The sequence below is a fragment of the Netta rufina genome (genome assembly GCF_964035555.1).
Source record: "Netta rufina genome assembly, chromosome: 10".
Lineage (NCBI taxonomy): Eukaryota > Metazoa > Chordata > Aves > Anseriformes > Anatidae > Netta > Netta rufina.
This window is the reverse complement of record NC_140133.1, coordinates 22,679,546-22,703,761: the sequence shown is the minus strand read 5'-3', so window position 1 is coordinate 22,703,761 and position 24,216 is coordinate 22,679,546. Positions and strand designations below refer to the sequence as shown.

Genomic DNA, 24,216 nt, shown 5'->3' with positions numbered 1-24,216 from the left:
GAGCAGCTCTCGCTGAGGGGTGAGCAGCAGGCACTCTGACCCAGGGAGCGTGATGGGAGCCCTACTTGAGGCCGCTCTCAAGGCACGGACATGAATTTGCGTTTCAGAGATTTTCGTGTGGGAGCAGAGCCTGCACGCCGCGCCGCCCGGGTGGAGGTCAGCGGGTCGGCAGCTGCTTCGTGAGGCACGAGCACAAGACGCCAGCAACACGAGTCCGTTACTCTGCGAAACCGGGCCCGCAGCTGGGCAAGACACGTTAAGGAGCCTCAGAGCGCTTTGCAGCGAGCCCCATCAATGCACGTGCAGACCCCGGGCTGCAGCACCAGGGATCAGGGGATGCGGGGGGCGGAGTTCCTCGGGTACCGTGCGGGGAATCGCAGGCGCTGCCCTACCAGGAGCCTGTTCCCAGCAGCGATTATCAGCTGAGTGCCGTCGGGCTTGAAGGCCAGGTCATAAATGCTGCGGGAGAGACAAACACAGCGGGGTCAGCGCCGCGCGGCGACAACGGGCCCGGAGCCACGGCCCCGGCCCCCGGCACGGCCCGGCACGGTGCCGGCGGCTCGGCTCGGCTCGGTGCTGCCCGGGCCTGGGCCGTGTCCGCGGGGCCGCTCACCAGTGCTCCGCCTGGTCGCGCCAGGTCAGCGCGGCCCGCATGGTCGGGACGGAACGGGCCGGGCCGGGATGGATCGGGTCGGGCCGGGCCGGGCCGTGCCGCCGCCCGGTGCCCTGGCAACGCGCAGGCGCAGCGAGGCCCGGCGGCAGGGGGCAGCCTCCGGCAGGGGGCGCCCGGCGGCCGGGCCGCAGCGCGCAGGCGCGGCGAGGGCGGGGCCGCGGCGGGAGGGGGGCGTGGCGGCGGGGTCACGTGACCGCGGCGCCGAGGGCGCTCTCCGCCGCCGCGCGAGGGCGGGGCCTGCATGGCGACGGGCGGCGGCGTGACGTCACAGCGCGCGGCGCGCGGGACGGCCGCGAGCGGCGCGCGCGCGGGAGTTGGGCGGCGCGGGGCGGGCGGCGGGGCCGGTGTCGGGGTCTCGCTGCGCGCCGCCCCCGGGCCGGGCCCGCGCCGAGGCGCGCCCGCGGCTGTCCCGGGAGCGGCGGGGAGCGGCCGCGGGGCGCGCGGCGATGAGGCCGGCGGCGAGCCCCGGGGAGGCGCAGCGGGGCCGGGCGGAGGCGGGCGGAAGAGGAGCCGGGCCCGCAGCCGCGATGGAGCGGGGAGCCCCGCACGGGCCGCGGGGACGCGGAGCCTGAGGCCCCGGGGAAGGCCGGGCACGGAGCGCGGCCCTGGCGGGGCGCCCTCTGCGGAGCCCCATACCGGGAGCCGCCCCGCAGCGCCGCCAGGTACGGGCGCGGCCCTACCCGGCCCGCCGGGGGTCTCCGGGGCTGTACGGAGCTGCCCGGTGTGGCACCGAGCCCCTCAGCACCTGCACCCGGCCCGCCTCTGTCCCTGCCCCTCCCCGCGCACTGAGCGCAGCCGGACCCGCTGCCGGTGCTCCCCTTACCCCCTGCACCCACTCCTTGGTGCCCCTGCCCCGCTGCCCGGTGTGCTCCGTGGAAACGGCAGCTCACAGCCGGGTCGGTGCCGCAGGGTGCGGGCAGTGCTCAATTCTTGGCTCTGCTTTGAGCCTGGCTTCCCAGGCCGCGGCAGGGCGGTGTTTATCGCCGCAAGGCTTTTCTCACACCTGCAGCACGCTGATCCTGTGTACAGCTGCCTGAAACCCTCATGTTCCCATCACAACTGAAAGGAAATGCTTTGTGAGGCATGATAGCAAAAGAGGTGCTTTTCTTTTCCCATGGTAATGCTAAGGCATTATTTCTTTCCAGAAGAGCCTACCCCACGAACACAGGTGGAGAGGAGGAAAACAAGTCCGTATTTCTCAAGTAAATACAGTAAGGAAGGTACGGTGCTCCTCAGGGAAACAGACCCTGCTCTGGGGGGAGGAACAGGCTGGCTCAGGACGCGGTGGTGTGTCAGGAAATGTTCCCAGCTTCAGGCTGGCCACGTGCAGCAGCAGCAGGGCTCTGGCTCTGCCTCCTGCCCTGCTGGGCTGTAATCGCAGCCGTCCCGCTGGGACCCGATGGCTGCGGGGTGTCAGCGTGAGCGGGTTCAGGGGCAGTTCTCATCCCGCTGGGGTGCTCTGCCTGTCACGGAGGAGCCCTGCGGCCACGTGCTTACACGAGTGTGAGGAGAGGAGTGGAGGGACAGCCGGGATAGAGGGAGGGCCTCTTCCAAGGGAGCGTACACAGCACGGCACATGGGGCCGTGTAGGCAGCCCCGGTGCTGTGCCAGCGCTGCAGCGCGTGTGTTCCCGCACAGTTCTGCAAAAGGGAGCATGAGAGTCACCCCTGCTGCACCCGCACGCACTGCCCCGCTGTGCTGAACCTGCTTCACAAGCACGTTTTTGTAATTATTTTCCTTTCAGTGGGTAATTCCATCCTTTACTGCCCAACACATTTTCTTCTGTTGCCTTTGTGCACAGCTCCAAGCCCGCCTCGAAGGAAGGCGTTCAGAAAATGGACTCCTCCGCGTTCTCCTTTTAACTTGGTCCAAGAAACGCTTTTCCACGATCCGTGGAAGCTGCTCATTGCAACCATATTTCTCAATAAGACGTCAGGTAAATGGAGTAAAACGGTTTCGTGTTGTATAAATGTTGGGTGGTGTTATCATAGGATCGGGACAGCTGCCAATTTTTTGCGGCATTAATGAAAGAATAAATATATATTAGCTGGTGTTGAGGTTAAAAGCAATCTTTAATATGTGTCCGCTGCCTCGGCAGAAGCTCACTTCAAGAAATGAACCTAGATAATCAAAGGAGACAATTTCTGTGGCTAGGTAAAATGGCGATTCCTGTGCTCTGGGAGTTCCTTGAGAAGTACCCTTCTCCCGAAGTAGCCAGAACCGCGGACTGGAAGGAGATGGCGGAGCTGTTGAAACCTCTCGGCCTCTACGCACTCAGAGCGAAAACCATAATCAAATTTTCAGGTATATTCCTAGACAAGTCTGTGGAATGGTGAAAATCAGACTAGCAAGAAAAGCAGCGTTATTCTCAAACTGCCTTGTGATGTTTCTCCTTGGTGAGTGTGGGTGGTGCTTTATCTCAGGCAGCCTTGGGGTGTCTTGGTTTTATGTGCAGAGCTGTAATCGTATTGTCCTAACTGAGTAAGTTGTACTGCTAACTTAGCCGTGGTTTTTATTTAAAATATTGCAGAATGGACGTGGGGTAATAGCCCATTTTGTTTAGACCTGCTCTCTAGGATCTGTTTGCACGTGGTGAGCTGTGTGGCTGTGTTCTAGATGAGTACCTGACCAAGCAGTGGAAGTACCCCATTGAGCTGCATGGAATTGGAAAATACGGAAACGACTCCTACAGGATCTTCTGCGTCAACGAATGGAAAGAGGTGCGTGGTGCTGCTGTTCTGCTGGGGCTTGGGCTGAGGCGTGCTGCAGGTGGTGGGGGTCTGTCCTGTCTGTGGGACTTGTACCTATGTACTCGCTTGGACTGAAAAATCAGAGCAATTTTTCTTCTGAAGAGAATTGGTTGAACTCCCTGAGTGTACTCTTTACAAGTCTGAGCCTTTAAGTCAAGGCTGATGTCACCTTGATTTTTTTTTTGTAATTCTCCATTTTTACTGTTTTATTTCCGCAGGGTGGGGGTGAGGTGCAGCTCCCTGCTGCAGTGCAGGGTCAGGTTCTTACACTTAGCGCCAGCAGGATCCTGCCACGCCTCTGAGGATGGGCTTTGCCGTGGGGATCCTGTTGTCACGGGGGGGGGGTTGAGGGGAAGGAGTGTTCTGCTCTCTGTCACTGCCTTTCTGCAGTTCCTGCAGGCTGTCCCGGCCGGCCAGGCCGTGTGTGGGGCAGCAGGACTGGTTACAGGGAGGCCTGCTGCCATCCCGGGGCCGCCTCGTGCGGCTGGCAGAGCCACGGGGTGGGCGGGTGTGGGGCCGGGGGCCGGTTCGGGATCTGTCTCAGGCCGTGCGTTTGCCGCAGGTGCAGCCGCAGGACCAGAAGCTGAACGTGTACCACGCCTGGCTCTGGGAGAACCGCCAGCAGCTCGGCGTGGGCTGAGCGGGGCCCCCGCGGCCGGGCTGTGTTTGTGGAGCGCTGACCGAGCACCCCGTGGCAGTGAGGCGCCCGGCAGTGAACGTTTTAATAATAAATAATAATAAATCAATCAATCAATCAATCAATCGGTGCCCGCCGCTTTGACGCGCCCCGTGTCGCTGTTGTTGTTGTTGCCGCCCCCGGGGCCCTGCGGCCGCCAACCCGCGGCGCTTCCCTGAGCCGGAAGTGGAGTCGCTCTACGTCACTTCCGGCGTGCCGCACGCGGCGGAGCCGGCACGCGGCGGGGGGGGGGCGGGCTCCAGCTGCGGCCGCGCGCATGCGCCGCTGGGGGCGCTCCCGCGGCAGGGCACGGGCGGAAGCGGCTCGGGGCAGGTCCTGGCAGCTTCACAACTGCGGGCAGGCGGCGGGGGGCGCGGGGCGGCACCGAGCCCCTCTCCCCGGGCGTCTCCCCCGGAGCGAGCCCCCTGTTGGCCCCGCCCGGCGGCGGCGCTGAGCTTTGCGCGGCCCCGCGAGGGGGCGGTGCCCGCCCCGTGCACGCGCGTGGCGGCGCCGCCCTGCCAGGACCTCCCCCCCCCGCCCCATAAGGCCCCGCGGCGGCGCCGCCTCCCTCTCTCGCCGGGCCCGGCCGCGGACGGCGGCAGCGCGCGCACGGTGAGGCCCGGCCGGGGCCATCCGCGCCCATCCCCCGCGGCCCGGACCCCACGGAGCCCCCGCCCGCCGCCAACGGGCCCGGGGCGCCCCGAGCGGGGCCGGGAGCGGGGCCGGCACCTCCCCGGCGGCACCGGGCGGCGGGGCCGGGGCTCGGCCGTGAGGCGGCGGGGGACGGGGGGGGCTGGGGGGTGCCCGGCGGTGCTGGCGGCGGGGGGAGGCCGGGAGGGGGCGGGGGTGGGGGCGCGGGGCCCTCCCCGGACCGCAGCTGGGGAGCTGCCCGTGCTCCGCCGGCCTCGGAAACGGGAGGCAGAGCGACCGCAGCGCCGCGCCCATTCCCCCGCGGGCCTCGCGGTGGCCGGCGGGGGAAGACGGCCCTGCCACAGCCACACGCGGCCCGGACACGGCCACGCGGGCGGCGCCTCCGTGCTGAGGCCCTGCTCAGCCGCCTCCCTCTGCCCCTGCCCCAGGCACCATGCCGGCCCTCAGGCCTCTCGTGAAGCCCAAAATCGTCAAGAAGAGGACCAAGAAGTTCATCCGGCACCAGTCTGACCGCTATGTCAAGATCAAGGTAAAAGCTCGCTTCGGGGAAATCGGCCGGGGCTGCCCTCAGGGCTGGGGATGGTTGGGGCCGGGTGTTGGTGCTGTGGGTCGTGCTGTAGGGTCGGTAGCTTTGGAGGCCAGTTTTGGCTAAAGCTGTTATTCCCATGTGGGTGCTTCCAGACTGATTTAGCTTCATAATTGAGCATCATTTTTTTCCCTGTTCCTTCAGCGCAACTGGCGGAAACCAAGAGGTATCGATAACCGAGTTCGCAGGAGGTTCAAGGGTCAGATTCTGATGCCCAACATCGGTTATGGGAGCAACAAGAAGACGAAGCACATGCTGCCCACGGGATTCAGAAAGTTCCTGGTCCACAACGTCAAGGAGCTGGAAGTGCTCATGATGAGCAACAAGTAAGTCTGCGGTGCCACCCCATAACGGTGCTGGGGGGAGGCAGAGGGGAGCACAGTCAGGGGCAGATGTACAGGGGAGACCTGGGAGGCTGCAGCTCCCAGAACACAGCGGCTGCCTCAGCTTCCTAAGGGCTGCCATGCACTGGTGGGAGGCGTACAGAAAGCTGCTCGGGGCTGGCACGTTCACACCTGGTGAAAACACCACGTTAAAGTGGTGCTGACGGCATTGGCTTGGTAAAACAGCATCAGCGGTGGCTTTGCATCTGTTAGGACACAAGCCTAAGTGTCCTGCAGCCATCTCCTTGTAGCACTGCTCCAAAGCAAAGTACCAAGTAACGCCATTAGATCTCAGTGACTCCACTTGCAAGGCTAACAGGCTGCTCTGCTTCCCGCAGGTCGTACTGCGCAGAGATAGCTCACAACGTGTCTTCGAAGAACCGCAAGGTGATTGTGGAGAGAGCTGCCCAGCTTGCCATCAAGATCACTAATCCAAACGCCAGACTGCGCAGCGAGGAGAACGAGTAAATGGCCTCCCGCAGCCGGGATGTATTTAATAAAGTGTGAACACAAACTCTGCTGAATGTTTTCAATGCTGCAAGGGGAGGCTTTGGTTTGCCGGCTCCTGGGGGCTTGGCCAGCAGAGCTGTGGCCCTGCTCGCACCCACAGTTGGTGCCCGCCTGGCAGTGGGGTGGCAGCAGTGCACGCTGCGCAGCTCTTGCTTTAAGGTACTGGGGCACTTGTACCTCAGGTGGGCTGGGGCCAGCTCCCCTTTCTGAGCATGGCCGAGGGGAAGGAACTGAATTCCTTTTGGAGCCTAAGGAAAAGTCGCGTAATGCTTTTTTCCTTGTGCTTTAGGCTCCTGGTAGAATCGGTCAGAACACATTGTCACTATGATGGCTAACAAACAGGAATGCACACAGCTCCACAGCTACATTTTTATTTTCAGATACCACTCAAACAGAAGGGATGTTCTTTCACACTGCACTATAAATATTTTTCAAATCACCCACTGCCGGAAATGGAGAAACGAAAGCTTGTTACAACTCCATGGCTTCAAGAAATGTGTCGTGGTAGTTTTGTTCTCTAATTTTCTGTTACATCCTTTCTGCCTCTTAAAGCTTTTTCCCTGTGCAAAGCTGCATTTGAACAAAACAGCCACTTTAGAGAAGGCTTTCCAATGACAGAAGAGTTGCTGTGACCACGTTCTGGAACCTGGCAACTGGTCTTGATCTCTTCTGTGATACTACAATACTTCTGTGAACTTTGCTGTGAATGCGTTCTGCTGCTGTGTCATTTTGTGACCAGCGTTCACAGTAGATCGGTGCTTTGGTGGCTGTCAGGTGAGAGAAACACCGAGCTGCTCCACGGGGGAAGAGGTCGGTGTTTCAAGTAAAGAAAAGCTTAGTGGGTGATTTATTGTGGTACAATCAAGTAGTCTCTTTTTGGAAGACAGCTCGTTGAGGTATTGTACAGTCAAAACCAGGAAAACATAAGCAAGGTAGTTTCATATCACAAAAACACTGCAGAAATACTTAACTATCAGTACATATTTTACAAATTTAGCCCTGTGTGGGAAAGCTACAGCGCAATGATCAACTGCAGCTCAGCTAATGCAGATCTCCTGCCTCTTTTTCAAGCAGGCCCTACCTCTGCTTGATGCTCATCAATTAGACATCTAGATTTTAGCCAGCTTACTTAGTGAAACAATACAAATACATTCTTCAGGCAACTGGGGAGTAAAAAGTGCATATGCAGTGGTTTAAAAAATAAAAACAACAAAGGCTTTATTTCTCTGTACTGCAGTAGGGAAATACTGCAGGAAGTGGTTTCCATGTTTCATGGAACCACTCTGAATTCAGGTTGCTTCATAAGCCCTCTAAAAGCTTGCTGAAGACGTAACGTAGGCGTCGTCTTCTCCCTCCCCTCCATACGGACACGCTTCCCTTGCTCTCCCACACACAAATTCAGCCAGATGTCCCATGCTTTCAGCTATTTTCTCCTGTCAGTACTCGATGACTTCCAAGGGGCTGTTGCAGAAGCTGACGTTCTCAGCCCCGTGTGGTGTATCTGCTGGGTTACTGCACGGTGAGGACAGGAAAGTGACGGAGCAGACAAGCAAAACCTTAGCTCGTGTCCATCGATTCTGTGGCGGGTAGAGAAGCAGAATCCTTCTGAATACTTTCAAAAAGTGATGCCATTTCTGGATTGGATCTGATTTGAGATGAAAATTCAGCCATTGCTGGACTTTTCTCTACTTCGGGGATGGTCAGGAGTGCAGCCACTGCTCTCATTGCTGATCTCTTCAGTTCATCCTGCTTTTCAAACTCCTGTTTCACTGAACCAGCTTTTACCTAAAAATCCAAGGCCCCATTTTTAGCTGGGATTTAGAACAGGCACAGATACAGGCACAAAATCGAACGCACCAGCAGGGACAGGGACAGGGTTTTCTGACCAAAGGAACATGAGGCGCAGGCTGCTCGGAAGCAGTGACAGTAACAGCACAGGTGGCAGAACCCACCCCTAGTGCGTCACTCTCTGATCTTACCTTTGTGGAGCACGTCGCTCGGAGCGGTTCGATCAGTCGCTCGAGCCTTTGCAGGACTGCATTAGGACAGAGTGTGGAGAGCCGAGCCAGCATGATGAAAGTCAGCATCTAGACAGAGGAGGGAGAAGAGGTGCTGCTTCACTACGCCCTCCAGTCCCCGAAACAGCAGTGAACGTGCATCTGCTTCACCTGGGGTGTCACGCTGCCTGCTGCTTCCAGGGGTTTTAACAAGATTTTGGGCATTACTAGAAACGCACCTCTGAGCAGCCAGTGCACAACAGTAACCAGTTAGACTCTGGTCTCAGTTGTCCTCCTCTCAGGTGTCTGTAGAGCACTGACAGCTTTCGAGAGGCATTCACCACAGGGATTGTGCCACTGCTGCACCTCCTTAAGTGGAGGTAAATTAAATAGAACGAAAGGATATAGTGCTTCCTATATGTGACCAGCAACAACACCTTTATTTTTTTTGTATAGTATCACTGGCTGCACTAAGTAAATGCCAATTCCTGATATTCTAGACTTGGGTAGATTTCCTGTAAAGCCAGCTACAGCAGGGTTGCATTTTCAAGGCCACGACAGTGAAACTACGGCTGGAAAATATTCAGATGAAAGCTGCAGCAGACATGGCAGGCACACTCCGTGCCATGGTGACACGTCCACTCAATTTAGGCCCCAGTTCCCAGGAACTACCATCATTTACTTTGCTGTCCTCCAGCAGTTCTGGCAAAGCCTCTACCCACCCGAATGTCATAGTGATCCTTCAGTCCATCCTCCACGTGGTTCAGATACTCGTAGATATCCAGCCGGTCAAGACAACTTTCCAGCAGTGTGTACATGCATTCAAAAGCAGCTTTCCTCACGTCAAGGCCATCATCCACCGTGTGCTTGAATGGCCCCATTTCTACCTTAAACAAGAAAACAAAATACAACTGTAACCTAACAGCAGACTGTGAGAGCTCCATCTCAGCTTCACGTGCACCGAGTCGCTGCCGTATCGCACTCACGCCGCACTAAGGACATACCTCACGGATAAGTTCCCTTCTGACCTTTGTTTCACTATACAGGCTGGGGAGAACTGCATTTAGTAATTCCCGTATTAAAGAAGGTTTGTTGTGAGCAGCAGAATTAAACATGGCTAAAGCCACGCGTCGAACGTTCAGGTCTGAATCCTCAAGAGTTTTCAGGAAGTCCCCTGGGGGATACAAACACACCAGTTAGTCCTGCTGCAGTGTTTGAGAAGCACTCGCAACTGACCCAAAGCCATGGTTCAGATAGATGGGAAAAATCCCTGAGCCGCTACACAAAACCAGTACCTGTTTCCAGATTACACTGTGCTTTGCACTAGCCTACCTATGCAGCTTTTCAGGAGAGCATCAATGGGCTGAGGCTGATCTGCAATTGTGAATTTCACTGCAGTTACCACTGTGCTCCGGGCATGTGGAGAGCCTGTGATGAAGATGGAAAGAGAAAGACAGTGACAGGTCAAGGGACAAAAATCACTGCTGTAATTTTGTAGCATGCTCTGCTCTCAGTCTCATTACAAGCACACTGAAAACAGAAGAGAACAGAGGATTTGCCTTAACAATCCCTTTATTTAAAACCAGTCCCAGCATGATCTCCATGTGCAGTCCCTGTTGCCAACACTCTCCTGCACCCCATGCAACCCAGTGTTCCCTTTGATCTCCCTCGCAAAGATCCCTCATTTCCTCCTCCCCTCTACAGACTGGCTTTGCTCCCTGTTGTACCCACCAGCAGTTTACAAAAGAACTTTCCAGGAAAAAAAAAAGGTATTTCCCTACTCTCAGCAGTGCTCATCGTCACACTACCTGATGACAGCTGTTTTTTCAGCCGGGGCAGCAGCTCAGAAGGATTCACCAGAGTCAGCTTCCCCAAGCATTCAGCCACCACGTTGCGCGTCCCTTCTTCCGTGCACTCACAGTGCTTGAAGAGCAGAGCCCAAATGTCCTCCACGTATGGTTTGAGGCTGTCGGCTGGAGAGGAGCTGATGACTTCCTTTAGAGAGTGCAGCAGGAGGTACTGTCTCTTGGGCTGGCTTCCAATCTCTTTCAGCATGAAGGGAAGATACTCCTTAAGATTCCCAACGCTGATGTTCCCCAGCGCGTAGGAAGCTGCAGATTTCACCTCTTCGCTGGGAGAAGTGAATGCCTCCAGGATGACAGTTTTGAGCTCTTTCTGAGCACTAAGGTTCATCGTGCGCCCCATCTCTGCCAGGGAAAGGAAGGCTAGCACTTTTACAGCAGAGCTGGACTTGGGGCTTTTTACATCCTGGATAAACTGGTTCAGTATCCCAGGGGCTTCTTTGGGGCAGGCTGAGGAAAGGGCTGCCACACACTTCGCTACGGAGTAATACGCCTGCTTGTGTAATGTCACTGACGCCCCAGCTGAGCCTGAGGAGTAAATTGGTGCAGTCAGCTGCTTCATCAGCTCCGAGCAGCCCATGGCGGCCGTCTTCGTCAGCACCAGTGCCTGGAAGAAGTCTATGATAGCGTTCAGAGCCCCTCCTTGAAGCAAAGGTGAGTGAACAAGCTGAAGGATTTCAGTAAGAATGGAACCACTGATCTTAGAGATGCAGGATGGATAAACTTTAGCTAAAGTAGTAAGGAATGTGATTGCCACCTGGGAAACATGCATGTCGTTCTCACTAATTAAAGCGGGGAGCTCCATTAGCACAGACTCTATCATGGCAGGCTTGAGGCTGTCACTGTAGTTCTTCACCAGGATATCCAGAGCAGTCAGAGTGCTCAGTTTCAAGGCACGTTGATTCTTTCTCAAGAAGGAAGCTAAAATGGGGAAACCGTCCCCTAAAATAGGTCTCAAGTCTATTTTAAGTGGAGAACTGGCAATTAGGGTTAATGCTTTGACTGTTGTCAATCGTGTAATTTCGTTTTTGAGCCTCTCCAGAAATATCTTCAAAGTTGGCTGGAGATCAGTGCTTAAATGATCTCCCAGATTGTAAATGATTTGTCCCATGCATGAGATGGCGCGCTCCTTCACCTCCTGGTCAATGTCAGCTGCCTTCAGTCGCTTCAGAGTACCAGGGAAAAGGTCCTTCACGTATGGCTTGGCATCAAAAGTGCAAGATTTGCCCAAAGGCCTGATAACTTTCACAAGTTGCTGAGTAACCAGCAGAGCCTCTGAAGTGATCTTATAGAAGGAGTCTCCAATACAGGCCACAACTGGAGGTAACAGGCTTTTGATATGAGGATGAAATACCTCTGGCTGGTGGTTGCAAAGAAGAACATGAAGGAAAGATAGCGTATCAATTCTCATGTTGGAGGAGCTGGATTTATCAGCCAATGAGAAAACAATACCTGTGCAGAAGAGACAAGAAAGAATGCTGCCTTATTTCATTAAGTGCTCTCAGTCAAAACAAATAAACAAGCAAACAGAAAATGAACACAGCTGGAATTTGTTTTCTTTCCTTCTTCTGTTCACACAAAAGGTATGTACCATTAAAGAGAGCTACTATCCTTAGTCCTTTTGCTTTCAGGGAAGTGGCAATTCAGACATAAATATTCTTTGTAGCAGCCATGGAGAGCTGGCTACACAACCATTTAAGATTCTGTTAGAAAAGTTATCCTGGGCTGAGATGAGGAGGGGTTGCTAGTAAGGTACAAATAAACAGGAGAAAAGTGGCATGAAATTAAGACTGGGAAAATCTAACCTCAACAGGCACTCCATACAGCTGTAAGGTCCTTTCATGTTTATTTCCTTTACTCTTCTGTGGGAAGTGTTTTGATTTCTTTTTCTTTTTCTTTTTTTTTTTAAGGAAGAAAAAAGAGGCAGGGACTTTTACTTTTCTCTGGTTCAATAGATTGACTGCCTCTGTAGAAGTGACATACTTCCAAGTCCATTTTCTATGGCCCGTATTTATGTTTCCTTAAAGACTTAATCAGGAATGTTTACAACAGCACTGTTTGCCATCCCAGAAGTTATGCTTGACTCTTGGTTTGAATGCTTTTTGCAATCTATTAATTCATGAGAGAGGTGCATGGCTTGGGCCCAGGAACAATCACAGGAGACCTTTTCTATATTTACTAACACAGACAGTCCCAAAGCCAAGACAAAACCTCGGTATTGTGAGCCTTTCAGCAGCCTGTGTTGCTTCATGAATCTATGGGAAAGGAAAGCTCTGTGGAAAATATGGGGGTGCACATAAAAGCTTCAGTCAATACATTTTTTTAACGCCACTCTATTTTGTAAAAGAAAATGGCACGTGTTACTGATTTCAGCATGCTCGCAGTGTAATCCCAGCTACTTTCAAAGGAGGCTGGAACAGGCCCTCCTAAAGGTGTCTCTTCTGGGGACTGTGGCAGTGAACTTGATATCCAGTCTGTCAGCAGTCGACAGAAACAAGAATTGATCTGGAAACTGTTTAGTGAATCAACAAGGAGCAGAACTTGATGCGTATGCCTTGAATCTGAACAGAGACAACAGCGAGGAATAAAACATGCACCTAAGAAGAATACAGGTTATACTATGAACTAATGGAACCAACCCCACTCCTCCACCCACAAACCACAGAGAAGCTTTACCAGGCACTAGTGCAGGGATGTGATCCGCCAGGCAACCAGGAAGAACATTGGCCAGTTCTGTCAGCAGGCTGAAACAACCCTGTCTTGACTTGATGCTCTTTTCTTTAAGCTGCTTATGCAAGGCCTTGACAATGTTGGGGACCTGCAATTTGGAAAAGCAAAGCAGAAAGAAGCACATCGGTCATCCCAGCTGCCAGGGCACACAGCTACGCCGTCAGAGCAGCTTGCTCAGCTGAGCCAGGGGCACTAAAAGCAACAGAACTGAACAGAGACAGCAAGAAACAACGCAATTGCTCGTTAGAGGAGAATGGACTAGGTAGGGAAAGATTACAAGACAGTTCATGTGGACAAGAGATACATGAAGTAATGAGCAGGAGGGACTTTATTCTACTCTTCCACATTCTACAAACTGAATCGTGAAGTTGGTGTTATCCCCTAACAGAGAAGATTGAAGAAATACAGTAAGATCATCATTTTACCCCAAGATTAATGTGTCATACAGTCTGCAAATGTGTCAGAGGCTACCCGGGGGGGATCATGGAGATTATACCTCAGTGCTCCTGCACTGGCTCAATGCTCTCTTCCCAGGAACAGTGGGAAAAAACACAAACTGTTCACCCCTGGGATCTGGTCCCCTCTGGTTGTGTGCCAAAGCGCTCCTTCAGCTGTGCTCTACAATTTGCCTACTAGGCATACTCATCAGCGGCACAGTATCTACTTCTCTTTATTGCTTTCTGATTTACTGCAGCCCACCACCTCCTCACGCACCTGGTTCTGAAGCATCGTCAGGGGAACGTCGTCTTTGCCAGAGGCATCTGAAGCATGCCGCCAGCTCTGGGTGGGCAGCGTTTGTTTCAGCAAGGCGATATAAGCACTGAAGATGTCAGCTTTGACATTCTCCTCCCTCTCCTTGAACCTGCTTATCAGAACTGGGGAAAGCGTTTTGTAGAAATCCTGAAGGAGATCGTGCCTGCTGCTGACAATGGCCTCCAGGCACTTGGCTGCAGCCCTGCGGACCTTCCAGCTGATGTCATCATCATCGCTGTACTCATCGTCGCTTTCTGGAAAGAACACAAGGGAGAACAGGATGCACCATGAGGAGAAAATCAGAGCTAGAGGGTCACTTGGTGCCTCCAAGCTTCCCTCTCCAGCCACCAGATACCAGTAACTCACACTTATCTGGGAACACGGAACTGTCCAGAATTGCCTGCCCATACAAACATTACAGACAGCAGGCAGGACTCGGGACTGCCCTGTGCTGGTGTCAGGTTCTTCTGTCCCAAGTAAGAGCTGACAAAGAACAAACCTCAATATCACTGCACTTACTGGTGAAGCCACTTCAGCTCAGGCATCAAGGCCTTTGTTCTGAAGGAAGAACAAGGTTCCCACATTTTTAAAGCCAGAAATACATAAATATTTGTCTTAGCAATCCCTGAATGGCACAGAGTGGCATAACAATTTACAGTGCTATTGGCAGAACACTCTCCAGGCAGACAGCCAAGCCTGTGCCCAATTAGCATGAAAGTAAACAAAAATGCCTCTCTTCCAGGGAACTGGTTCTAGCTGTTGGCCTTAGCTGTCACACTTTATGCAGCTATAAATAGCAACATGAAATGCTCTCTCCAGCTAACAGGCTTTAAACACAGACCTCTCATCTCACCAAGTCTGGATATCCACCTCAAACTGAACAGAGTCTGAAAATAAACAGAAGACCCCTTTTAAGACAGTTATCAGAGTGCTTTCGCTTATGAGCGATGTTTTTAAGGGTGATGCTTTCAAGAGTTCAGGACTGTAGCTTTGCTTTTTTCTACTACAAAGTAGTACAAAACAGTTACCTTATAGTACAAACAGAATCGTGTGCCTAAAATATTTGTAGGCTGAGTTAGGCTGCACTGAAACTATTAGATTGAAATTGCAAATAGCTCTGTATCTCTTCCTGCCAAAAAACAAAAAAAAACAGTCTCACAAAGAGCAGAGCTTCTGTAGCCTCCAGCTGACTGCAAAGTGAAGCGTTGGCTGCCCGCTGTTTTCAGGAGCAGCGTGTATGTGCTGAAAGCAGCCTAGCAGATGCAGAAGCAAGAAGAAGCAACCCAGAACCCAAGTAAAAGCTCCACCTTGACAAACCTGGCAGGGGTGTCGGCTGCAACAGCCTGGGAACAAGGAATGCTCGCCTGACCTCCCCTGTGATCAGGGAAAACAGGAGTTTGTCCAGCCTTGTAAATAAGTGAGACCGCACCAAAGACACCCAATGCCTTTTGGAATAACTCAAGTAAGCTGCAAACGCTGGCTGGTGCCTGGTTAAAAACGGTACCACTGGGTAGCACCCCAGGAGATACAGTAAGAAACCTGCGGTGTGCAGCTGTTAGCTGCAATTTTTAGATCTGCCTCTAACATCTTTTCAAGAACCACCATTTCGTTAGGAACCCAGTGAGGAGACACCTCCCTCGCATGTGCCTAAACCCACCAGAGCTCACCCAACAGGACAGAAGGAACCAGGGCTGCAGCTGAACTTGGTGCCACCAGGGGAAGCTCAGAACCAGAGAGCCTTCAAGAAGGACAGCGTTGACACCCCCCTCTGAAGAACAGCCCCTGCAGGTCACACAGCAGCCTGGAGCAGCAGCCTGAGGCTGCCACCTCGCAGGGCATGAGGAGTGCCTCCAACGGTCAGGATGGCCAAGCTGCTCCTTGGGATTGCCGGGCACCAAACCTGGCTGCTTGCTGTGCGAGCTCTGAGGCTGCTGCAGCCAGCGGGGACAGGAAAGGCAACGCTCCCTCCACCTAGCTCTCCACTAAGCTAGTTCAGAGCACTGGTTTCAGAGCTTTCCCTGTTCCCTAACGCAGGCACAGATCTGAGGTGCTTGGCAGAAAAAAATAAAACTAGCAAGTTCAGAATTGTTGGAACTTTGCACCTACACCTACGTTATCCCCATTGGTAAACTGACATAACCCATTCAGCACAACTGCCTGGACACAGATCTTAAAAGAAACATCAGAGAGGGGGACAGCGCACAGGAAGGGGAGAAATGTTAACCAGTGTTCTGCTGAGCACAGCCATCCTCACAAGCAGGCACCTTGCTCTTCATCCTCCCCATTTTCAGTTTCCATCCTCTCTTCCTCTTCCTCCTCCTCATTATCGTAGTTGTAGTTTGGGTCAAAGGTGATGTACTTCAGACATAACCCCATCACACTAGGGATGTGAGGGTCAATCTCCTTTGGGCACCTATCACAACAAATAAAAATCCTAAGAGTTAATAAATCAAATAATAAGCAATTTTAAATACCCAAATAACACAACCCATCTCAAAAGGATCCCAAAATGTTTCATGGACTATTTAAGCATTTTGCTAACGTGAGTTAAAGCAGAGCTGCTCTTTCTCCCTGCGCACAAAGCAAGGCCACATTCTCCCGGGAAGGATGCAATAATTTCTATAAGGGAACAAAAAAATAGCTTTCACCACCTGGTTCAGTCCTCCCTTATGAGAGGAAACCTCAGGAGCTCTGAAGGGCTCCTTCTCCAAGACAAGCACTGAACTTTTGACCAAACATCAGGAAAGCTGCAGCTCAGCAGCTCCTCTCCTTGAGCCCCTTTCCTGCCTCCCACTCTCTTCCACACACCAGGAACGAGGGAATTCCCTCCTCCTGAGGAATCCCCCAAGGACAAGGAAAGCTTGTCCCGCTCCTGCAAAGCCAATACAGAAACATGCTCTCGCGTGTTGAAGTAAAATAGCTCATAACTCATGCCCAACTCTGCACGTGAAGAAGAGATTTCATTTGTGAACTCCTTCCCCGCAGGAACGCAGGCACTCAGCCCTGGATGCTGAGGTACAGATGTTCACACCAGGAGGACACCGATGCACAGGACGGTGCACGGCTGTTCCCCAAGGGCACACACCTTCTTACAAAGGACTCGAAGGCCTGGAAGCAGTACTCCCTCAACTCATCATCTTCCACATTACAGTACTGAACAATCAGAGGAATTATCTTCTCCAGATGTTCTCCTGGGAAAGACAAAGCAAGCAGCAATAAAATACATCACAGCGGACACGTATCCAAGCTGCCCATAGCTCAGCCATCTGCCACTTCCTTCACGTGCCTGGCAGAGCATTCCTCCTCTGCATCTCTGGGGAAAGGAACCAGCAGCCCACCAAAAAACAGCCTGAAAGGGATTTTTAGCAGGTGACCCCTGCTCGCTGCCTTCGGTTCTTTGTTGGCATTCCAGTCATGGAAAGAGCTGTGCCTAGAAATCTTCTAGGGCTGAATGTCGGTTCTGGCAGATCTTTTAGACAAGCAATCAAATATGCTGTCTTCCATTCAGCCTCTTATTTAAAGCGGGATGAATCCGCTGACCTAATTCACAGAGGCATTAATTCAGACCAGGAAAGTGCTGAAGCCCTTGGGATGAAATGCACTACGGAAGGGCAGCCACAGAGCTACTTTGGTGTCTCCTCTCCAAGTGGAGGTCAAAGCCAGATGAGAACCACAGAGGGAACCACAAAGCACAACCCCCTAACACATCAGGAACAGTGAACACGCTTCTTTTACCACTAAGAAGAGCTGCTCTACAATGCATGCACATTGCCCAGTACCACTTCAAGCTACTTGTCCTACCGATGCGGTGTCCAGCCTGCCTACTGATGCCAGCGATGCACTGGATGTATGTCCTGGTAGTCGAGGTGGACTCATTCTTCTTCAGCTCAGCGAGGAGATGCTCTGTGAGCTCTGAGAAGATGTTCCCACTGCAGGTCAAGACAAGATGACCCAAGGCAACGATGGCCCTCTTACGCACGGCCAGCCGGGGGCTCGTCAGCTGAGGCAGGAGGCAGCTCAGGATGGAAGAATGGAAAGAGTGGAGAGTTCCCCCTAGCCTGCAAGCAACGGAACAAGACAGAAGCTGAAAGTCAACGTGTCAGAGGAAAAGCTTCCTTGCCAGCAAAAAATGTAAAAAACTCTTCAGCCGTAAAGATTTCACACAGCAGGCAGGAGAGGAAAAGGGTGGTTTTGGTGTTCTGCACAACACGGGGAGGGGTTATTTGCATTCATCGTGGAGTATTTTGATTTTGGCTATGTCCTTCTGGGTGACCTGGGGGCTTGTCAATAATTTCCTGCATGCAGTTGACATATGACACTGCCACTCTGACTTATATAACAAGAGAGAGAGGCAGCCAGGAAAAAAAATGCATGCGCAATCAGATCACAGGGCTAAAATAAACTTCCCTGGCTTGCCCTCTCCCTCCTGACACTTGCTTAAACTTAAACTGAGTCTCTGTGGGATCCCTCACCACTGTTACTGCTATTCCCAAGCACAGTAGGGCTCAAAATGTTGTCTCTCATCCCCGCTGAGGAATCTGCTCTGCTGAGACATTCCCCTGTGGCAGGCAACCCAAATCCTTTAAGTCCTCGTAGTAAGATTAGGGAAATACAGAAATCAAAAGCAAACACATACAGAGCAGCCCCCTGCCATACACTGCTGCCAAAGGAAATCCTTTGGTACCTGCTCAACATATCTGACAGGATGTCAAGAGCCTCCAACTGCACAGATATATCCTCCTGCTTGCCAATGGCTCCTGTCAGCTGGGCCGTGATCTTTTTGCATACATTTGCTGTCATGGTGGAGCCTGCAAGAGAGAGATTTTTCCCCACTGACAGTTAAAAAGAAATTTTATGCTGTTAAGAACCATTCAACCCTTCCTACATTTACAAACAATAAAAAAGCAACAAATTAGGGTGAAGGAAGCACGCAGGGAGATGTCCAACCCTCTATCTTGCAGCAAACCAACACTGCTGTTGCTGCCTTCTACCCACACAGTGTCAATCCCAGCCCTTAAGGAGATGATTTATCTGTCGCTACCCTGCAAGTTTCAGTTCATGTGACGTGTGTTAAATAAAGGCTTCTGAAAAGATGCCTCTCAAGAGCTTCACATTTTGCAGAATCTGAGAGAGGGGTTCAGCAAGTATTTACACACTAATTCTCATTCTCCTCCCAGCTTCCAAAGCAGGCCAGCAGCACTGCCACAGCCACAGACACGTGAGATGGCTGCAGAGGAAACTTAATTCTTTGGAAGCCTTGGGTATCCCCTGAAAAGCTTCTGGATTTTTGGAATACTTAGTTCCAAGTGCAGGAGAAGCAGACAGGGCAGCTGTGGCAGCCAGAAAACCTGGTCCTGCAGGGCTGCAGACAGGAGGTGGTGCAGTGCTGGCACTGCTGATGTCCAGACCAAACAGCCCTGCCAGGCTGCCTGAGCGGCGGTACCCTGACACACCGCGTGCTTTAGGATTGCCATCAACAAGAATGATTTTCTCCAAGAACTCAGATGTGCTTTCAGACATAGGCATCCTGCAGGGGACCAGTTCAAGAGTCCTCATTTCATCCAATCTTTACCACATTTCTAACCCAACTTCTGCTGTCCTTCCTCCTTACGGTTTCCTGCCCTCCAGCAGGTGAGTGAAGGATCTGGCACTTTCAGGCTCCGAACTTCCCGTTCTCCTGTCTCCCAAGGGCGGGGGCTCCCTCCCTGCTGCCTCGGTCTGACGAGCAGGGGCAGGCGTCTTACCTGTAGCAGCCGGTGGCAGCTCGGAGATGACAGTTTTCAGCCCGATGCTGGAGATGTCCCGCAGCTGCTCCTTGTCTGACAGCATGTTGGTACACAGCGTGTCCACAATGGTTTCCACCTGGTACTCCTTCACCTTGCCAACCAGCGGGCCCAGGCTGCAGGAGGAGAGGCCAGTCAGAACGAGCAGGAAGAAGGCTGCTTCCAGCACCACCAGGGATGCTCGGGCACACTCTTCCTTACGGGCATCTCAGTCCCAAGTGCAAATATTCCCGTAACATCTGCTCTGAGTACTGATATCCCAGAGCCCACGTCACGTCCCTAGGCTTACGCACCCTGCGCTGTTGCCTCAGTTAACTCTGCGTAAAACTTCAGTGGATTTTAGATCAGATTTGTAGGATAGTTCACATAACTACTGCAAACATAAAGCCAATTAAGATCTTAGAGGAAGGAGCAGCTCAGAAATTGTGACACAATGAATTTGAACCAAAGGAACCAATTTACACGAAATAATGGTGAACTCCAGTCAGGTTTTGAAAAAATCAACCATCAGAAATTGACTTCCAGGAACAATGCAAAATGGGTTTGTTTTTGTGGTTGGTTGTTTTTGGTTTTTACATGCAATCAAATGCCCATTGCCCTCGGCCGCAGCAGTGAAAACCTCCACCTGAGCCACGGGTCAGAACTGCTACAGAGGGAAGTTCGCTCCCTTTCCCGTGCTCTTTCCTTTTTTTTTTTATTATTACAAAAAACTTTCTGTTAACAACCTATGTTAATATGTTAACAACCTGCTGGTGCGTTTGGAGGCAAAATTGTGCACAGGGAGTTTGACAGCATTTTTTTGCATCTTTTTATTTTAATTAGCTTGTAAATGGGTGCAAATAACCTAAAGCAGAAAGTATTAACTGTATCTCAGTGAGTTGTGTGTTACAGCTTTCCTTCCCTAGCTGGCTGTCGCTAACTCTTTGAGCCAACCTAAGGAACACAAAAAGCATTGCTTCCCCTGGATGTTCTGCTCCCCTTGCTAAGGAATTGCTGTTGCACAAACAAAGCCGGCTGCCAGAATTTTCATGACAGGCCAGCACAGATGAGCGGGAGCATTGCAGAGCACAGAAAGTTTAGCCTTTGTTTCAGTGTGCATCCCAGTAGGAATGTTGAGCCCCATTTCGATCCTAACAACACGTCTCTCCCCTACAGCTGGGATGAGCCCGCCCGCAGCTCCACAGCGCGGCAGCAGCACAGACCCTGAGCCGCAGCAGTGCTGCTCCTCCTCTCCCACTGAACCGCCCGCCCGGGTGAAGAACTGGCGCCCTAGGCCAGAGACTAACGCCCCCGGGTGTAACGTCTGGGCATCTTCTGAGGTTACTTTGGAAGGATTTGCGCCTGGACAGCTTCCTGACAGATGCTACAGGTACCTTTCTACTTCCCACCAGTGGTTACCGCTTTGCTGGGAAGCAGCTACTCGCTGTAGCATGGGCTGGGGGCTGCACCCCAGTTTCTGTCAGCCTAAAACCTCAGTCACTGCCTGCTTGCTGCTGTGCTTGTGGGCACTGGTCAGAACCCAGTGACCTGAACTGTACAATGCACATCCTTCCCTTCGGTTTCAGGAAACACAGGAGGATCGAACAGCTCTCTGGTGTTCACGTGCAGTACAACCACTTCTATAAGCACAGTTCTGCAGGTTTGGGAATCCCACCGTGCTCCTGTCCTAGTGCAAAAACACATTCAGATAACCAGCTCATGAACGTTTCATTTTTCCCCCCTCTCTCAGTATAATGTCCACACAGCCAGGTTAAAATGGAAAACAGAGCGAAGGAAAGGAATAATCTGCCTTTTGGGAGTTCTGCTTTTCCTTTTTTTTTTAACACACTGCACAGAAAAGTGGGACTAGAGCACCCCACCATTACCACGTCAATGCCTGGCAAGCACTACACACACAGCGCTTCCCAGGGCACACAACCACAGCCTGCTTCGTGTACGGCTTTACATTGACAAACCAGGACAGGAAGAGCTTTTTGGAGTCTGAGTAGCTTCTCTGAAATACAATAATTAGAAAATAAGAACTTCATAATAGGACTTTGTGCAAGCGCAAATGGTGTTCACCTTTACACCTCTAAGTACAGACCAGAACAGACGGGGACCCTGAAAGCACAAAGCTGAGGAACTCACCTCAACTGGAACTAAACACAACACAGAACTAGAATCAGGCTTTCAGATGGATTTCAAATTTGTTAATTTACTGGATGCAAAGTGTGATTTCAGATTTCCTCTGAAAGTTTTAGATAACAGAATCAACTGCCAGCATCCCGCAGAATGTCGCATTTCTCCTCCTTAGAGATCCTCCTGGCTGGGTATAACTAACTGCACATGACTGTTACAAGCACTTCCTTAGGTATAAAAAGGAAACATCTGGTTTAATTTTGACGTTTACTTTCTAACGATCACATTCTAGATGAATATGGACTTATTCCTGATGCAACCACAGATAAATAGGCAAATAAATTTATCTTTTGTTTAGTGCTCAACCATTTTTCTTTACAAAACAAAAGAACCAAACCCGAAGCTGGTAGAGACATGAAGAAGGCCAAGAAAGCTGGGGAAAAAGTCAGGACAGTCGGAATCAAAAAGAAACAGCCAAAGGTCACAGGGAAAGTACAGGGATAGAAGTAGCATGACAGAAAAGAAGGGAATATGACTAAGATCCACAGTTGGAAAAAATACAGGAACCCAAAGTTGTCTTTAAATGGCCCACCTTTCTGGAGCCCTGTGCGTGAACTGACCCATTCAATTTCATTTCTAGAATGAACACTCCCATTTAGACATGCTGGGGGAAAGAGACAGGAGAGAACATGTCAGCAGTAGGATCACTTCACCAGATGATTCATTAATAATGGAACCTCCTGCCTTTTCCATTTGGGTTGAAAAAATATATTCAAATGGTCCAAAGCAAAGAAACAGCACAGACTGCTCTTTGAGTCAAAGCACGGAAAAAAAAACAACAAAAGAAAACAACAAGCTGTGCTTTATAAACTTTAATGAAAATGCCCTTGAAGGACAGGATTGGGACCTGGAATTCAACTGCCGTTTCTGAAGGGCTACACACATCATCAGCTTAGTACCATCCCTAGCAAAGACAGGACCACCAGGCAATTCAGCACTGAATCTCAAAGCCCAGAAAAGGAGGGGAGGGGGAGCTTGATGTCCGATATTTTAGGCTGAGCTTGTCTCTGCAGAACTAAAATCGTAGTCATAATATTTTCAAGATGGTAAGATTCATAATACGAACACTGAATGACTTCCAAAGTTGCCTGTGTGTTCACCCTTTCCGAATCCTGACAGAGAAAGCGACTGCCGTGCCTGCAAGCACAGCGAGGGGAAGCCCCTACGAAGGGAGGCTGGAGCAAGGTGCCAACGCTGCAGGACGAGGCTGCGCTCCAACACACCCTCTGGAGCCTGTGACGGCTTTGTTATTGCCAAGGAACACGGTAACTGATGCCAAGGCGCTTACCACTTCACAGCGAGGTTCTGTACTTCCCCATTTTTGTCCTCCAGCAATTTCAGAAGCATTTTCACAACTTTTTTCTCGCTGTCTTCATCTAGTTTTATAGAATCTTTCTGCAGTTCCATCATCAGGTCATTGGTGGCCATAAACCTGAAGGAACACAGGACAAGTGGCTCAGCTGAGAGGCACAAACGCACCTCCTTCACGTGACAGAGACCAAACAAACATTTCTGATTGCACTTTCTTCTCCCTTGAGCAAAACCAAGCAAGTATCTATCGTTCCAGCTCTGAATTAAAAACAAAATCTCAGCTGGCTGTTAGTCAATATAGTTTTCTAACAGGCACAAAGTGAAAACGGATATTGAGGGGTTCTGGTAAGTATCTGTTTTCCTGGGAGCAAGGAAATGTAAGAGGTGCTGGCACAGAGGTCCGAGGTTCTGAGAGACATCAGTACGGTTACCGCACATTAACTGTGCTAACGTTAGCCTCGGCGCAGGGCTGGATGTCTAAGAGGAGCCAAAGCGCAGCTCTTCCCTCTCACTTCCCAAGTGACACATCCATTTCAAATCAGGCGTTGATGTAACTCGTTCAGCAGCCACGAACAAACGCTGCCCTGGTGTACGAGGCCCCCTTCAGCGCCCAACGAGGCTCTCCCGGAGCGGCAGCCGGGTACAGGGAGCGAGGGCTTCTGCGGTACCGACCCGCCAGAAACCCCTGAGAAAACCTGCGGGGCGCTGCCCTGCAGCCCGAGCGGCACCGCCGTGCCCCGGGCCGTGCCGGGACAGCCCCGCGCTGGGGCCGGCCCCGTCTGTGCTCGGGCCGTGCCGCTGCCACCGGCACCCGGCGGCCGTGACACCGTGCGGCGGGGACGGGCCCCGCGGCAGCCCGGTGCCGCTCGCTGCCTGCCGGCTGCCTGCGGAGCTGAGGCACCGCCCGCGGCACCCGCCGCGCCCCCCGGTCCGCTGTGGGCTCGCCGTGCCGCCGGGGGAACCCCGCAGCCGTTGACCCGCCGGGGCACAGCCCGCCCGGCCCCGCACCTGAAGTCCTTGTCGCTGGAGGCCATCTTCTCCAGCAGCCCGGCGATGTGGAACGAGGCGCTGCACATGGCGCCGGCCGCGAAGATGGCGCCGGGCCCGGCCGCGCCGCGACCCCCGCCGCCCGCTCGGCCCCGCAGCCCCGCGGCGCTGCCCGCGGCACCCGCCCGGGAGGGACCCGCGCCTCAGCGGGACGGGACGGGACGGGACGGGACGGGGCGGGACGGGGCGGGCGCTCCCGGGGCCGTGCCCGCCGTCAGCCGCCGCCACCCGCCGTTACCGGCAGCCCCGGGCAGCGCCGTGCCCGTGCCCGTGCCCGCCCGGCCGCTGGGGGAGCGAGCGCGGCGCGGGGCGGGGCCTGGGCGCGG

At 52.9% G+C, this 24,216-nt stretch overlaps 3 protein-coding genes across 3 annotated transcripts; 2 read left to right on the top strand and 1 right to left on the bottom strand.

Annotated features, from left to right (window-relative positions):
- Positions 1-914: 914 nt before the first annotated feature.
- On the top strand, positions 915-4,181 carry MBD4 (methyl-CpG binding domain 4, DNA glycosylase; the record flags this gene model as incomplete). The annotated part of the gene is made up of 6 exons (XM_084292926.1): positions 915-1,335; positions 1,819-1,893; positions 2,475-2,609; positions 2,828-2,977; positions 3,290-3,393; positions 3,986-4,181. The coding sequence occupies 6 exons, from the start codon at positions 915-917 to the stop codon at positions 4,061-4,063; spliced, it is 963 nt and encodes a 320-aa protein (XP_084149052.1). The 3' UTR covers positions 4,064-4,181.
- Positions 4,182-4,566: 385 nt separating this feature from the next.
- On the top strand, positions 4,567-6,233 carry RPL32 (ribosomal protein L32). The gene is made up of 4 exons (XM_084292510.1): positions 4,567-4,711; positions 5,179-5,279; positions 5,481-5,662; positions 6,058-6,233. The coding sequence occupies exons 2-4, from the start codon at positions 5,184-5,186 to the stop codon at positions 6,185-6,187; spliced, it is 408 nt and encodes a 135-aa protein (XP_084148636.1). The 5' UTR covers positions 4,567-4,711; positions 5,179-5,183; the 3' UTR covers positions 6,188-6,233.
- A 346-nt stretch (positions 6,234-6,579) lies between these two features.
- LOC311212927 (cullin-associated NEDD8-dissociated protein 1-like) lies at positions 6,580-24,166 on the bottom strand. The gene is made up of 15 exons (XM_084292632.1): positions 23,852-24,166; positions 22,821-22,964; positions 19,316-19,470; positions 18,256-18,379; positions 17,373-17,629; positions 16,657-16,762; positions 15,836-15,984; positions 13,533-13,825; positions 12,765-12,906; positions 10,035-11,540; positions 9,559-9,654; positions 9,231-9,400; positions 8,949-9,113; positions 8,209-8,316; positions 6,580-8,014 (listed from the first exon to the last, which is right to left on the bottom strand). The coding sequence occupies exons 1-15, from the start codon at positions 23,917-23,919 to the stop codon at positions 7,787-7,789; spliced, it is 3,711 nt and encodes a 1,236-aa protein (XP_084148758.1). The 5' UTR covers positions 23,920-24,166; the 3' UTR covers positions 6,580-7,786.
- Positions 24,167-24,216: the final 50 nt, after the last annotated feature.